The sequence below is a fragment of the Leptopilina boulardi genome, unplaced genomic scaffold (genome assembly GCF_019393585.1).
Source record: "Leptopilina boulardi isolate dan_hultmark-lab unplaced genomic scaffold, ZJU_Lbou_2.1 LbouV2_229, whole genome shotgun sequence".
Taxonomy (NCBI): domain Eukaryota; kingdom Metazoa; phylum Arthropoda; class Insecta; order Hymenoptera; family Figitidae; genus Leptopilina; species Leptopilina boulardi.
The window spans coordinates 3129867-3145472 of record NW_026137784.1 but is presented as its reverse complement, the minus strand read 5'-3'; the positions used below and the strand labels follow the sequence as shown (position 1 = coordinate 3145472).

The 15606-nt window shown below is 30.5% G+C and overlaps 1 protein-coding gene across 1 annotated transcript in view; it reads left to right on the top strand.

Annotated features, from left to right (window-relative positions):
* The first annotated feature begins 1034 nt into the window (after window positions 1-1034).
* LOC127280149 (venom dipeptidyl peptidase 4-like) overlaps window positions 1035-15606 on the top strand; it is a 93577-nt gene continuing 79005 nt past the window's right edge. Inside the window, exons 1-2 of the mRNA XM_051303004.1 lie at window positions 1035-1281; window positions 12108-12202. Of these exons, the coding sequence (XP_051158961.1) occupies window positions 1065-1281; window positions 12108-12202 (312 nt within the window). The 5' untranslated portion in view covers window positions 1035-1064. The remainder of the gene's footprint in view (window positions 1282-12107; window positions 12203-15606) is intronic.

Genomic DNA, 15606 nt, shown 5'->3' with positions numbered 1-15606 from the left:
TTTCTTTTTTTTTTTCATCTTCTCCTTTGCCTTGGCGTACAGTTTAATTAATGTTAAAATTATTCTGACTATTCGCGATAATCACTCAAAGTAAGTAAATCTACAAGGACACGAAGGACTAGCCCTTCAATTAGCATAACCTGTGTTTCGCCACTGAATTTCGCTTGGGACAAGTTCAACTTATTCAAATTTCCTTGTATAATGTTCTCCTACGGTCATTAAAACTTTGCAAAACTAAACCGAGCAAGGACACGTTTCAAGTTTAGAAGGCAATATTTTCCTATCAAATGTTCAACGATTAGAACAAGTCAGATTGCAAGTGAAAATCTCAACATCATGTTCGTTCAATTCTCAATTCACACATATATATATATATATATATTATAAAGTTCATTAAAACTTGAATGTATGTTTCTTACTTTAAATTAACAAGTTTAATTGCTTCTTACTTACGGAAAAACGATTAAAATTGTTTACGAATACTGTAAAAATATTTATAACATTTTTCGTTTTGTTTTTTTAAACACGAGAGAAATACTTGTGTTTGGACAAAATTTTAAATAAACTCTCTATGAATTAGTAAAAATTTTAACTAATTTTAATTAGTTACTCACTTTTTACTTTTTAATTAGTTAAATTTTACTTATTTGAAAGCAAAAAGTAAGTCACTTATTCAAATTAGTTAAAAATTTTACTAATTCATATTTAGAAAGTAAGTTAGAAGAAAGAAGAAGAAGAAAAAGTGTTTGATAAATTATTTGTAAGTTTGGTTGTGTGGTCTGCGTATACGGCTCGCGTCTCAAGGGTCCTCGGTTCAATCCCCCATGCGTGTGAGATTTTTCAAAATTATTTCTGTGTTTTATATACTGTAAATGTAATAATATTTCCTAAATATATAAGTTAGAAATTAAAAAAAATAATTGTAAAACATTGAAAAATAAATATTGAAAATAAAAAAAAGATGGAAAATAAAATTGAAAAATAAAGATTGTAAATAAAGATAAGAATTTAATTGTCGAAATGCGAGTTAATAAATTCCCTCTCTTTTCTTTACATTTCAGGACATGATGACGAAGAACAAGCGTCGCAATTGGCGTCGTTTGTTGGCTGGTGGATTAATCGCGATTGTTGTGTTGGCATTGGTGATCACAGTCGCTATTCTACTAAACGGTAGTCCCAATTCGACGGAACCTAAAGCGTTAACTGCAGCCGGCATTTCTCTGGAAGAATGGCTCGGAGGGTCGCTGTCCACGAAAAGCTTTAATGGCACCTGGCTAAGTGGTCAGTACTTTTACATTCTCTTTTCTTTTATTTCTATCTCTCTTTCTCTAATTCACTATGCTTTCTTTTTGAACATTTTCTTTCTTATTCTCTCTGTCTTTCTTTTATTTTCAAAAAAAAAAAAAAAAAAAAAAAAATACTGAATTGTATGCGTCTTTCCTTTATCGTAGAAATTATTCAAGAATTTTTGAAATACGACCTGAGGCCATACCCTTCTTTCATCTTCTAGAACAATAAGCTTTCTTGTTTTGTAGCTTTGTCTACACTCTTTATAATATATATATTTCTGGCGAAAGAGAATAACTTGATTACCCGATTAAACAAAGTTTAAATAAAAAAAAAACACTTTTTAAAAATTATTACTAATTTTATATTTATTTAAAAAAAAAAATAATTTCAAAGTAAGGAATTTTTTTATTAAATTCAGTATTTTTTTTTTAATTATTAGAAAATTATTTTCTGTTTATTTTGTGATTAAAATTATTTTAGTTTTCATATTTGTATGTATATAGAGAAAAGTTTATAACTTTACATCAAATATGAGTCTCTCGCCTACTTTGAATGTATGACAAGATCTTTTGTATATAAGAGAGAAGGGTTTTCCCCCCTTTTTTGGTCTTGTGAAACGTCTTGCTTAAACTGTCGGAAGTTTAGCAAACACGACAAAGTCTTGCCTTGGTGCGCGCTTTCGTTAGTTTTTCCTCAACATGAGGCTATTCACAAAGTTCATCTTCTACTCTCTCTCTCTCTTTATATATATATATATATATACCTTTTATATATTTTTATGTTGTAAGAAATATAGTCACTCGTAAACCTCTCACGCAAAAGTCAGATAAGTCATAATTCATTTCAGTAATATCACCTCTTTTAAAAATTATGATGACAATAAAAAAAAAAAGTTTTTTTTCCTATATGCATTATTTTTTTAAGAGTGATTTTTCAAAACTATCATTCGTTAAAATTTACTGTCATTTTTTTTTATTAATTGAATTTTGTATTATAAAATTTTCTAATGGGAAAAAATAATTATCAAATTTTTCTTTATATAGAATTGTTGCTCTAATTTTTATAAAATAGTTTATAGGAGGGAAAATTTTGAAATGACAAATAATAGCCAGATCTATATATTTGTAAAGAGAGAATAATAATTATAATTGAAAATAACGGTTATCAGCTCTCGGGAATGTTTGTGATGTTAATTTTGTATGCACACTGGCAGAAGAGAGAGAGAGAGAGAGAGAGAGGGGGGGGGAGACTATAATGCAACAGTGGACTCGATGCATGACAGCAAATTATCATGGTGAGATCGATTTGCTTCATAGCATGCAATAAACGTCCAAATATGCAAATTAACATATATTCCAGGAACCAATTAATAACACCTGCAAATAATCAACCTAATTTCAAATTTGTATTTTTTTTATTTATTGTTAGTGTTTTGTAATTTTGTTTAAATATTTTCAAAAACCAAAAAAAAAAAAAAAGAAATTCAAAATATTTTAAAGAACTCAAGATATGGTTTAGATTATTCAGAAAACTATGAATAATTAAACATACTTCAAGGTACTTCAGATATTTTTAAATACATTAAGATACTTCAGATAATTCAAGATACTTTAGATAATTTAAAATACTTCCAGATAATTCAGGAAACTTGAAAAATACTTTTAAACAATTTAGGATATTTCAAAATGTAACTTAGGATACTTCAAAAAATACTTTAAGATACTTCAGATAATTCAGGATACTTTAGATAATTTAAAATACTTTCAGATAATTCAGGAAACTTGAAAAATACTTTAAGATAATTTAAGGTATTTCAAAATATAACTTAGGATACTTCAAAAAATACTTTAAGATACTTTAGATAATTTAGGATACTTTAGATAATTCAGGATACTTTAGATAATTTAAAATACTTCCAGATAATTCAGGAAACTTGAAAAATACTTTAAGATAATTTAAGGTATTTCAAAATATAACTTAGGATACTTCAAAAAATACTTTAAGATACTTTAGATAATTCAGGATACTTTAGATAATTTAAAATACTTCCAGATAATTCAGGAAACTTGAAAAATACTTAAAAATACTTCAGGATATTTGAAAATATTTCAAAATATAACTTAGAGTACTTCAAAAAGTACATTAGAATATTTTAAAATACTTTAGAAAATTTCAAAATTACTTTAGATAATTTACGTTACTTCAGATAATTCAGGACACTTTAGATAATTCTCTACACTTGAGATAATTTACATTACTACAGATAATTCATGTTGCTTCAGTTAATTGCAAAAACAAATAATAAGAAGAAAAAAAATAACAAAATTAAGAAAAGTTGAATTTTGCAATGTTAATCAGCCGCCTTCTGAGGTTAAATTTTGGGGTTGTTTTACGTTTGGAAATTCAGTCCTAGGTGTAATTATAGTGGTTGATGAGTGTTTCACGCTAGGCCGAGCCACAGCAGCCATCCACTCTCTCCGCACACCGAATTGAGGTAACTCAGTGCGCGGTTGGTTCCATATGCGTTTACCGATAAACCTCCTGCGTGCACAATGAATTACCTCCTCCTCCCCTTACACCCTCCCCCCCTCTCTTGCCACTTAGTGGTCCTTTCCCTACCGACCATTGAATTCCACGTTAGCCTCGGCTTCGCAACGTTAATTGCAAACTGCGATGATAAATGAAAATTTCATATCCGTTGCCACCTCTCTCTCTCTCTCTTCGCGTAGGTAGCATACATATATAGGAACCAAAATGACAGAAATCGGGGGTAATCGAGGGCAAACGTTTCAATCGTTAGCTTTATATCGTAACGAGAAATCGATATTGCCTTTCCCACATTTACACACCAAATGCTTGTTACTGTTAGATGCCATTTAAGCACCTCTTTTCAATGTCTCTCTCTCTCTCTCTCTCTCTCTCTCTCTCTCTCTCCTCTCTCTCTCTCTCTCTCTCTCTCTCTCTCTCTCTCTCTCTCTCTCTCTCTCTCTCTCTCTCTCTCTCTCTCTCTCTCTCTCTCTCTCTCTCTCTCTCTCTCTCTCTCTCTCTCTCTCCTCTCTCTCTCTCTCTCTCTCTCTCTCTCTCTCTCTCTCTCTCTCTCTCTCTCTCTCTCTCTCTCTCTCTCTCTCTCTCTCTCTCTCTCTCTCTCTCTCTCTCTCTCTCTCTCTCTCTCTCTCTCTCCTCTCTCTCTCTCCTCTCTCTCTCTCTCTCTCTCTCTCTCTCTCTCTCTCTCCTCTCTCTCTCTCTCTCTCTCTCTCTCTCTCTCTCTCTCTCTCTCTCTCTCTCTCTCTCTCTCTCTCTCTCTCTCTCTCTCTCTCTCTCTCTCTCTCTCTCTCCTCTCTCTCTCTCTCTCTCTCTCTCTCTCTCTCTCTCTCTCTCTCTCTCTCTCTCTCTCTCTCTCTCTCTCTCTCTCTCTCTCTCTCTCTCTCTCTCTCTCTCTCTCTCTCTCTCTCTCTCTCTCTCTCTCTCTCTCTCTCTCTCTCTCTCTCTCTCTCTCTCTCTCTCTCTCTCTCTCTCTCTCTCTCTCTCTCTCTCTCTCTCTCTCTCTCTCTCTCTCTCTCTCTCTCTCTCTCTCTCTCTCTCTCTCTCTCTCTCTCTCTCTCTCTCTCTCTCTCTCTCTCTCTCTCTCTCTCTCTCTCTCTCCTCTCTCTCTCTCTCTCTCTCTCTCTCTCTCTCTCTCTCTCTCTCTCTCTCTCTCTCTCTCTCTCTCTCTCTCCTCTCTCTCTCTCTCTCTCTCTCTCTCTCTCTCTCTCTCTCTCTCTCTCTCTCTCTCTCTCTCTCTCTCTCTCTCTCTCTCTCTCTCTCTCTCTCTCTCTCTCTCTCTCTCTCTCTCTCTCTCTCTCTCTCTCTCTCTCTCTCTCTCTCTCTCTCTCTCTCTCTCTCTCTCTCTCTCTCTCTCTCTCTCTCTCTCTCTCTCTCTCTCTCTCTCTCTCTCTCTCTCTCTCTCTCTCTCTCTCTCTCTCTCTCTCTCTCTCTCTCTCTCTCTCTCTCTCTCTCTCTCTCTCTCTCTCTCTCTCTCTCTCTCTCTCTCTCTCTCTCTCTCTCTCTCTCTCTCTCTCTCTCTCTCTCTCTCTCTCTCTCTCTCTCTCTCTCTCTCTCTCTCTCTCTCTCTCTCTCTCTCTCTCTCTCTCTCTCTCTCTCTCTCTCTCTCTCTCTCTCTCTCTCTCTCTCTCTCTCTCTCTCTCTCTCTCTCTCTCTCTCTCTCTCTCTCTCTCTCTCTCTGCATTTAAACAATTTCACCCCCAGCAAAAAATAGTCACAAAGAATTTCAATTACATTTAAAAACAATTTATTCGTAAATTTAGAATAAAAAATTATAAAATTATTATAATACAATTTATTATTAAATTCAGTATAATTGTTATTTTTTTTAAATTCACAATAGAATATTTATTTGAGATGTAGTTTTTTGTATAGATTTGTAAATTTTAGTACTGAAAATACCTAAAATACTTCAAATAATATTTTTAAAATATATGTAAAATTGAAAAACTTAAAAAAATATTTATTTCTCATTTTGAAGGACTGGTAAAGAATTTTAACTATTATCAACTTTTCTTTTTCTTAAATTTTTAAGCAAGCATAGCCGGTGCTTATTCTCGTTCGTTATACTTTCAAGTAACGTTTTGTGATGTTTGTGCAGTTTTTCTTTTTTTTTTCGTCTTCTTTTTTTTTTTTTTTTGAGGGAATAAAGCCTCATTATGTTCTCTCTCTCTCTTTTTGTTAGCTCTTTAGACGAGAAACACTTTTTTTTTGTGTGTAAATAACTCTTGAAATAAACATATTTTCTATAAGAAACGATTTATAAACTATTTTTTATTCCAAATAGTCTTGGAGCTTTAAAACTTTTCGCCGAGAATTTACATTCGTTTTTATGTACATATATAAAATGTAAATAAAATATTAATTCTAAATTTAAGAGTAAATTCTCAGGAAAAAGTATAAATATAGAAAACTTTATTGTAGAGAGATTAAAAAAACGAATTGTTGATGAGAATAAAAAAAAATTTAACATTTTGATAGACAGAGAAAAAAAACCGTAAATTGAAATTAAGAATATATTCCTGGCGCCTATTTAAGAATATTTTATACTTAAATTCAGTATATTCACGGAAAAAAATCTTCCCCTGAAACAGCAATAAGTTTTACTAAAACAGTGAAAGTTTTTCCTATTCTAGAGAAATATATAGCTTTTATAGATAAAGATTTTTTTTCGAGGCAAAAAAAATATATATATTTTTGTTTCTAAACGGCAAAAAGGCCAAACGAAAAAAATTTCCTCTTAAAATTAAATTAATTTTTTTTTCACACCACACTAGAGGTATTTGATTTTTGTTATAAAAATATCATATCCGTAATTATTGAAAAACATTTTTCCCAATAAGCCTCGAATTATTGCAATTTTTTTTATTAAACAAACATCACGTCTGAGTGGCAAATAGTGTGAGAGGTGGATGAGAAGTAAAAACAGCACTTAAAAAAAAAAAATAGTGAAAACATTATTCGTGTGGAAACAAATCGCAGTGAACGTTGAGGAGTGGAAGGGGATTGAAACAAAACGGTTAAAATTCCAGTATAATGGCGGATCGTCGAATACAAGAGTGAAGGGGCAATGAGGCGAGGGAGAAGGGGGGGGGGGCAAAATTTAGAGGGGGAGATAAATCAACGCGTATATTTTTTTCATTCGACATTTTACCCGGCGTGAAACGCATCCAACTGCGAATCCTCGATCCCGGCGGAGTAGGTCGTCGAAAAATATAGACATATATAACGGGTGAATAAAATATGTCGCGCGACGAGAATTGAGGAAATATGGTCACACCCTTAGGGACATGTTAGCGGAAGATAACAATGATTTTAGGCTATATGCGACCCTAAAAATTGTAAAATAAATGATATTTTCATCTAAAATGCGCCAGCCCCTTTCTCACACACCAATGTCACACCCTAAAATGGAAATTTGAAAATATCTTATTTTAAATTCAGAAATTTTTCACGGAAAGATAAAATTCTTTTTTTTTGTTGCTTTATGTCTGACTAAATTCGAGTATTACTACTTGGAAAAATAAGAAAAAAATTGTAGAAGGTCTGACTTAATATTGACTTGTATTACTGGAAATATTAAAAACGATTATAAAGGCTGCCTTAATATTTACTTGTACTACTGATAAAATTATGAAAATTTAAAAAGTCTGACTACAAATCAATATATACTACTGGTAAAAGAGAAATTTAAAAAGGCTGACTAAACATTTACTTATATTACTGATTTTCTGTTTTCATATAATTTTATACCTGTCTTAAATGGATATATTCTACTGATATAAAATAACAAAAACAAAAAATGCCGAAGAAAAAATTGACTTGTACTACTGATTTTATAATTATTTATTTTGTCTGACTAAAGTTGAATCTATCTACTTGTAAAAAAATTAGAAAGTCTGACTAAACATTGACTTACTCTACTGATAAATTTTTTTTAATTTATTATTTCTGACTAAAATTAATTTATACCACTAGAAAAATTACTAATGCTTAAAAAATCTGACTAAATATTGACTCGTACTACTGATTTTTGAATTATCTTATTTTATGTCTAACTAAAAGTTTACTGATAAAATTACAAGAATTTTGAAAGTCTGATTAAATATTTATTTGCACTACTGACAAAGTTGAAAAAAAATAGAAAGCCTGTTTAAATATTTACTTTTACTACTGAAAAAATTGAAAACGCTTTGAAGGCTTGCCTTAATATTTACTTGTACTACTGATCAAATTACAAAAATTTAAATAGTCTGACTAAATATTTACTTGCACTACTGATTTTCTAATTTCATTATTTTATGTCCGACAAAAAATCGATTTATACTACTAATAAAATAACAAGAAAAAAATGTCTGACTAAATATTTGCCTGTACTACTGATTTTATTTATTAATATTTGCCTGACTAAACACGATTTTATCCACTAAAAAAAAATCTACAAAAAAATTATAATGTCTATTACAAGAAATATTTACACTACACTGAGAATATGAAAAAAAAATTCGAATGTATCATCAAATATTTACTTGTAGTACTGATTTTTCTTTCCATTTGTTTATTTTCTCTCTTATACAAAGAAAAATGTAGTTATTTTACACAAAAAGAATTGGTAATTTTTTATCGGGAATTAACTCTAGACGAATATAAAAAGATTTATAACAAATGACATAATCTATCTTTCGACAGGTGTCGATTATTTTAACGTTGAAAAAAAAAAAATATATATAGTTATAAACGTGATTTTTTTTCGTTAAATGTTACGGCAGGCTGATTTATCATGATGTTTAAACGGTTCCAACTGCTACAGGATAAAATTGACCTCCAACTTTTAGGTAGAAAATTCGATTCACGTATGAGCATCTGGCTTCAAAAAATAAAAAATAAAAAAATCTAGTGAACTATAAACCAAATGCTTTTTGAAACGCAACCCTGACGCACGTGTATATATATATATCGATATTGGCGAACCGTAACTTACGCGATCAATCCATTAATTCCAATCACGTTCTTTAATTTAATCATCCGAAATTTGATTGAGAAATGTAGACTTTGAAAATCAACGGGATTCACAAATTCAATTCCCGAAAATAATATTCTTCGAAATTCAATGAAATAGCCGCGAAACATTTGAAATTGAAAAATTATTTTGTTCCCGGTTAATTCATATTTTAATTGAATGAGTTTTATTATACAACACTTTTATTTCAAATATATTGTATATCAAGAATTAGCTTTTTCTAGAAAATACATTTTTCTCTTCTTTTTTTTTTTTAAATTTCTATTTGAACTTGCATTTAATTGTTTAATTTTAATTTTTCGATTTTAATATTCACCCAGAGAAAAAATATATTTGTCTCAGAATCAAATAAATATTTATTTACTCCAAATAAATATTTATTTGTTATAAATAAAAATAAATTTTTAAATAAATTTTAATTTTAAATAAACAAATAGGCTATTATAGATTCTAAGAAAAATAAACGTTTATTTAACTCAAATATATTATATTTGGTTCAAATAAAACATTTCTCTGGATGTATTAATTATCTTATTATCTTGCAATACAAAAATCGTAGAAAAAAAAATTCTACAAAAGCTGATGATTAATCCCCCCCCCCTCTTCCGCCACCCTTCACTGATAAATGATGAGACATAAATCTTTAAGAAAAGTTTTCAGATAGCTATTTGAAACTTTGCCACTGAAGTTTGCTTTCATCAAGACTAATCTGTCTTTTGAGATAGGGGAACACTTAAGGCAAATATGCTATGATTAGATGGCAAGGATATGGCACTCCTGTGGAATTATTTCAAGCACCTATCGTCCTTTAGAGGCTTCCCGAGAGTGACAGAATATGACTGGGTTCCTTAAAAGTAACGAGGGTTTTCTTCCTTAATTTAACATATCCCCTGTGACTATCAACATACTGGAAAAAAAATTATTTGATACAAATAATCGTTTACTTTATTATTATCAAATAAATATTTATTTGAATCAAATAATTTTTTTTTTTCATGCTAGCATTGTTTTCTAAAACTATATTCATTTTACTCCAAAGTAGGTTGTAAATTATGTTCTACATCTCTCGAAAATTTTTTTTTTTTATTTTTCAATCATAAAAATAATCCATATCCAGAAATTAATAACTGATGCAGTACTGGTGGAGTACTGATAGCAGTACTGAGCCAGTAGTCAATTTCGGATATAGGAATTAATTCTCTTGTTTGATTGTCAATTCTAATTTCGGAGAAAATGGAAATTTTGTGTATACAAGGAAACAAGTTCACTTGGTTCAAATACAAGTTTCGCAATTGTTGGCTAAAATAACTTTGTGGCTATTGCTAGTGAAATGGACTTCTCGGACGTGAGCGCGATACAATCATTAATCACTGATAGGCGGAATTTAATTCAATTACTTCAAGTATAGTCTGCAAGCTTTTAAGCCACTCCTTTATTTATTTTCTTTTTTTGTAATTATTTCTCAGAATCATAATAATTTACTGCAAAATTTCTAATTTGTTTTTATTTTATTTAATTAAAAAATAAAATAAAAATTCTATAAAATTAAATAGAAAATTTTTTTCTTGATTTGCAAAAATAACAACAATAATTATTTCTGTCCAAATTGAGCTTTAAAACAGTGTCGAATATTGAAAATGCAATATTACTGAAAAAGGTTTTGTTGCTAAAATTAAACCTTAATTAACTTCTGTCAGTTATATAGGCATTCAATTAAGAATCATTAACAAAAAAAAGGGAGAATTGAAATAATGAGAAATTCATTGTCAAATAGTATAAAGTACAATTTTTTTTTGTTTTGTTTTTATTATAACGATTTTATTTAAACAAACTCAAATTGCTTTTTTTGTGTTTATATATAGTAATATATATTTCGTTTTTGCAATTTCAATGTCGAAATTGCTTTCAGCTTTTTCTATATACTCAGAACATAAAAGGACAAAAATAATAAAAAAAAAAAACTACATTTTTATATGAGAGTTTAGTGACAGTTTTTGCAAGAAAAAAAAAGGAAAAACAATATAACAATCAATGAACATAGAATGAAAAATCAATATAAAACTCTTTCATCGAAATACAATAATAGTAGATAAAGATATACATTCAATACCTTATATTTCGTATTATTATATATATGAAATGAATTTGAAAAGCTTTATTCAAATTTTTTTTTCCCCAGATACAGTTAAAATTTTATTTTATTAAATTGTATCATCAACCTTTTACATAGTGCGATTCGTTTTCTCTCACTCTCATTCCCTTATTTTATTTATTTTATTTTTTTTTTTTTTTAGTATAGTGTCCATTCGACATCTATCATTCTTCGCGGCATTTATTTCACAAAATTAAAATCCTACTCTTTTGAAATTGTATTTTGTAAAAAATAAAATTCTTTTGTCCATTGAGTTTTACTCGCTGTTGGCATTTTCAGCTTCCTGAACACAGATTCTCAATGTTTGCCAAATGTTTTGAAAAAAAAAAAAAAAAAACTAAACACCAGTTTGTTTATATTCTGTGTTTTGAAATTTTACACCCGTCTCTTGGAATAAACATATGCCACGAATGATTGACGGTAATTGATATTACTAAATAAGTTTTAAATGCAAATGCATAAAAAACAAATTTTTCTTTTTGTTGTTCTTAAATTTTTTTTCTTTATTCTCATTTTTTTTTGGCACTTCATTTGATAATGAATTTTTTTATTGTTGATTTGCAAAAAAAAAAAATGGTATATCTATATTTAAAAATCGATTCTCTATATATTGCATTTACATCAAAATCAGCCAACAATGCTGGCAGACTACATGCAGTTGATAAGCACATTCGGTTTTGGAGAGGATCGTGCGAACGTCTGGTCAGGCATTACGTGCAACAATTTACGTTCGTAGCATTGCGATATGTGTGCAGAGAGCTTATGTAACGTGTTAATATCCGGATAACCGAAAACGTGGCTGACTATATTCGTCGGCGCATTGACGTTTTGCTGTTTGCATGGAAATTCAGAATAGCAGTTGCACTACTACTGATTTCACGCACCAATCCTCCACGACCGATTTCCTCCCTTCAATTTTATTCCCCACAATCTGTTAAACATATACGATTATCCTTTTTTCCTTTTATATATGACAATTATCATTGTAATTACATTCTCACTTTCAATAAATTAAAAACAAAATTATTCCTTCAATAATAAAAATATTATTTAAAGTAGAATAGAAAATTATTTTAATTAATAAATTATTAATTTATATTTCAGATGACGAGATCCTTTACAGAGATGAGAAAGGCAGTTTGATTATTTTTAACGTCACCTCCAAAATTTTCCGCACGATATTGGAATATAAAAACAAAGTAAGTATTTCCCATATATATATATATATATATATATATATAGTTATTATAAACGTTAGAGCCCTGCAATTTCTCCTTGCACGAAAGAGTATGACGTGATTCCCAAAGAAAAATTGTTTCTCGTAAAATTACCATCGTTATTCCTTTACTCTCTCTCTTTCTCTCTCTCTCCCTCTTCTTCGCTTAAAGAAAAATTCTTCACTTTTAATAGAAAGCTCCATACTTTTTCCCTGATATACTTTTAAGTCTTTTATTAATTCTCGCGCCTTAAAGGTTTTTCTTATACATACCCTTTTAAAGTAAAAGTTTGTTGAAATAAAAAAAAAAAAACACCGAATGCATTGTACCTCTCTTTTTTTTAAGTTTCAGATTTAATTTTTTTTTTCTTCTTGTCCTTAATAAGCGTATCGATTTTTACATTTTATCTTTATTCTATACCCGTTGTTTCGCTTTGGTGAAAATGATAATAGTTAATTCCTACAATGTCGTCGTTCTCCTCCTCCTTCTTCTTTGCTTTCGAGTCGAGGAATAAGACAGAGGCGAAAGACTGCATACTAATTTTTTTTTTTCGCGTATACCAACACGTCTATTCTGAACGATTCACGTGATGTTGCATTTGCAGTGTCGTTGTCTCTTTGTGTAAAAAAAAGAAACAAAAATAAATGAAAAGATGGAGAGTAAAAAAAAACGACTCATTTCTCCAACTCATCCTCACTAATCCCGAATAAGCCAAGATGAGTTTACTTCACGCTCTATTGCCTCGAGCCCAAGTCGCTGACTTTAATACACCAGATGCTCAAAGCACAAGTAGAAAATAAACAAACTTTATATCCTACTCTAGCTTAGAAGAAGGAGAGAGATTCTTTACACATATTTTTCAAAAAAAAAAAAAAAAAAAAACTGCCAACTCTTTTCGACAATTTCAACTCTTTAGCGCAATGACCGTGTTGTTAGTTAGTAGCTGACAAACTGAAGCCGTTTCTCAATTATTAGGAAAAAATTAGGGGAAAAAAATTTGTCAGTACTCACTTACCGTCTATAGCTACTTACTGTTAGTATTCACTTAGTCTGTATATTCGCTTATCGTTAGTATTCAGTTACCGTCTATATAATCACTTACCGTCACTAGACACTTATCGTCAGAACCCACTTACCGTCAGTACTCACTTATTGTGAATACCCACTTATCGTCAGTAGTCAGTTACCGTGTCTGTATTCGTTTATCGTCTGTACCTACTTACCGTCATTAATCACTTACCGTTTATATATTTTCTTATCGTCAGTCGTCACTTACCGTCTGCATATTCGCTTATCGTTAGTATTCAGTTACCGTCTATATAATCATTTACCGTCACTAGACACTTACCGTCAGTATCCACTTACCGTCAGTACTCACTTATTTTCAATACCCACTTATCGTCAGCAGTCACTTACCGTGTCTGTATTCGTTTATCGTCAGTACCTACTTACCGTCATTAATCACTTACCGTCAGTAATTACTTACCGTTTATATATTTTCTTTTCGTCAGTCGTCACTTACCGTCTACATATTCGCTTATCGACAGTACTCACTTACCGTCTTTATAATCACTTATCGTCAGAACCCACTTACCGTCAGTGGTCACTTACGGTCTATGTAGTCACTTATCGTCAGTAGTGTTTATCTTCAGTGATTACTTATCGTCTGTATAGTCGCTTATCGTCAGTATTTATTTACCGTTTACATAGTCATGTACCGTCAGTAGTCACTTACCGTTAATATTGACACATACCGTCAGTAGACACTTATCGTCTATAGAGTCGTTTACCGTTTATATAATAACTTACTGTCAATTATTTACTGTAAATTACTAATTTTTTTGGAGAAATTAGCACTTACCGTTTGTTGTCACTTACCGTCAATTAATACATACCTTTGTTTTATTGTTTTTTATCCCTGATTATATATCCACTAAGTGATTTTTGACAGTTTTATCAACGGAAACTATTTATTGTCAACAATCCATTGTAAATGAATAACGACGGTAAGTGATAGTTGACGGTAAGTGTCATTAAATAGTAATCAGACGGTAAAAAATACTAGTTCGTAAATTGTAATTTACATAGTGATTGACAAATTAACAATCACAGTAAGTGGTAATATTGACAGTAAACAGTAAGTGTCACTTACTGTCGTGAGAATTAACGGTAAGTGATCAAGTTTCAAGTGCATCAGAAAAAAAAATGGAAAAAAATTGTCTGAATCAAAATCTCATTTTTTTTTGTTTTTCTCGATAGCAGTTTGAAAGTTGGTTTGGATCGCTTTAAAAATTGAAAATTCGCGCATACGGTCGTCGTCTCAAGGAGAAAAATAACTTTCGTATTGAAATGAGGACCAAAGTATAGTTTCACTTGGTGTTCTCTTCTCGGTATTGGTTGGAGGTTTTCGTCCAAGTTACTGGCGCATTTACATCTCCATTTACGCGCAGAACGAACGATGGCCGTTGAAACCAAAGACAAGAGAAAGAGAGAGAGAAAGAGAGAGACGTGAGTTTGCAAAGTTTTACCCGCAAGGCATTAAGCACACACACTTTCATTGGGCCTATAGCTATCACACACCACAAAAGACGACATTTACGATCTCAACTTTTGGCGTTAAAACAATAATCGCCGTTTGCTCCATTCCCCCTTATCACCGCATATGTTCGGCAATAGTTTCGATCAATGACCGAAAATTCACCTCACTATATATATTGACCAATTTAAATTTTGTTTGTTACTTATTCTTATAATGAGAGAGAAATTTAATTTCCCACCTGTATAATATAACGTTTGTGATAGTTAGTAAACTAACATTTTTTTTCAATTAAGAAAAGTATTTATTTTTAATTTTTGTTACCTACTAGCAATTTAATAATACAAAAATTTATTTAATACAAACATATAAACAGCATTTTAATAAAGAATTTCATATTTAATTAAAATTTTATTCAAAAAGGAAACCAAATAAACGTGTATTTCAATTGAAAATTTTATTTTTAAAAATTATATTTAATTAAAAATATATTTAAAGTTGAAATGAAACAGTTATTAAAAAAAAACTGTTATTAACTGTATATTGTTTATGCCTGAATAAACCCGTGTTTTACTACTGGTAGAATTATTAAAATTTAACAAGTCTTACTAAACATTTACTTGTACTACTGTTTATTCTATAAATTCAAAGTCCGAGTAAAACCTATTTATACTACTAATAATACAAAAATTTTAAAAAGTCTGACTAAATATTAACTTTTACTACTAATTTTTGTATTTTATAATTAAGTCCAACTGAATGTGATTTATACTACTTATAAAATTATCAAAAAAAAAGTCTGACTAAGTATTGACTGGTACTACTGACTACTTGTACTACAAATAAAATT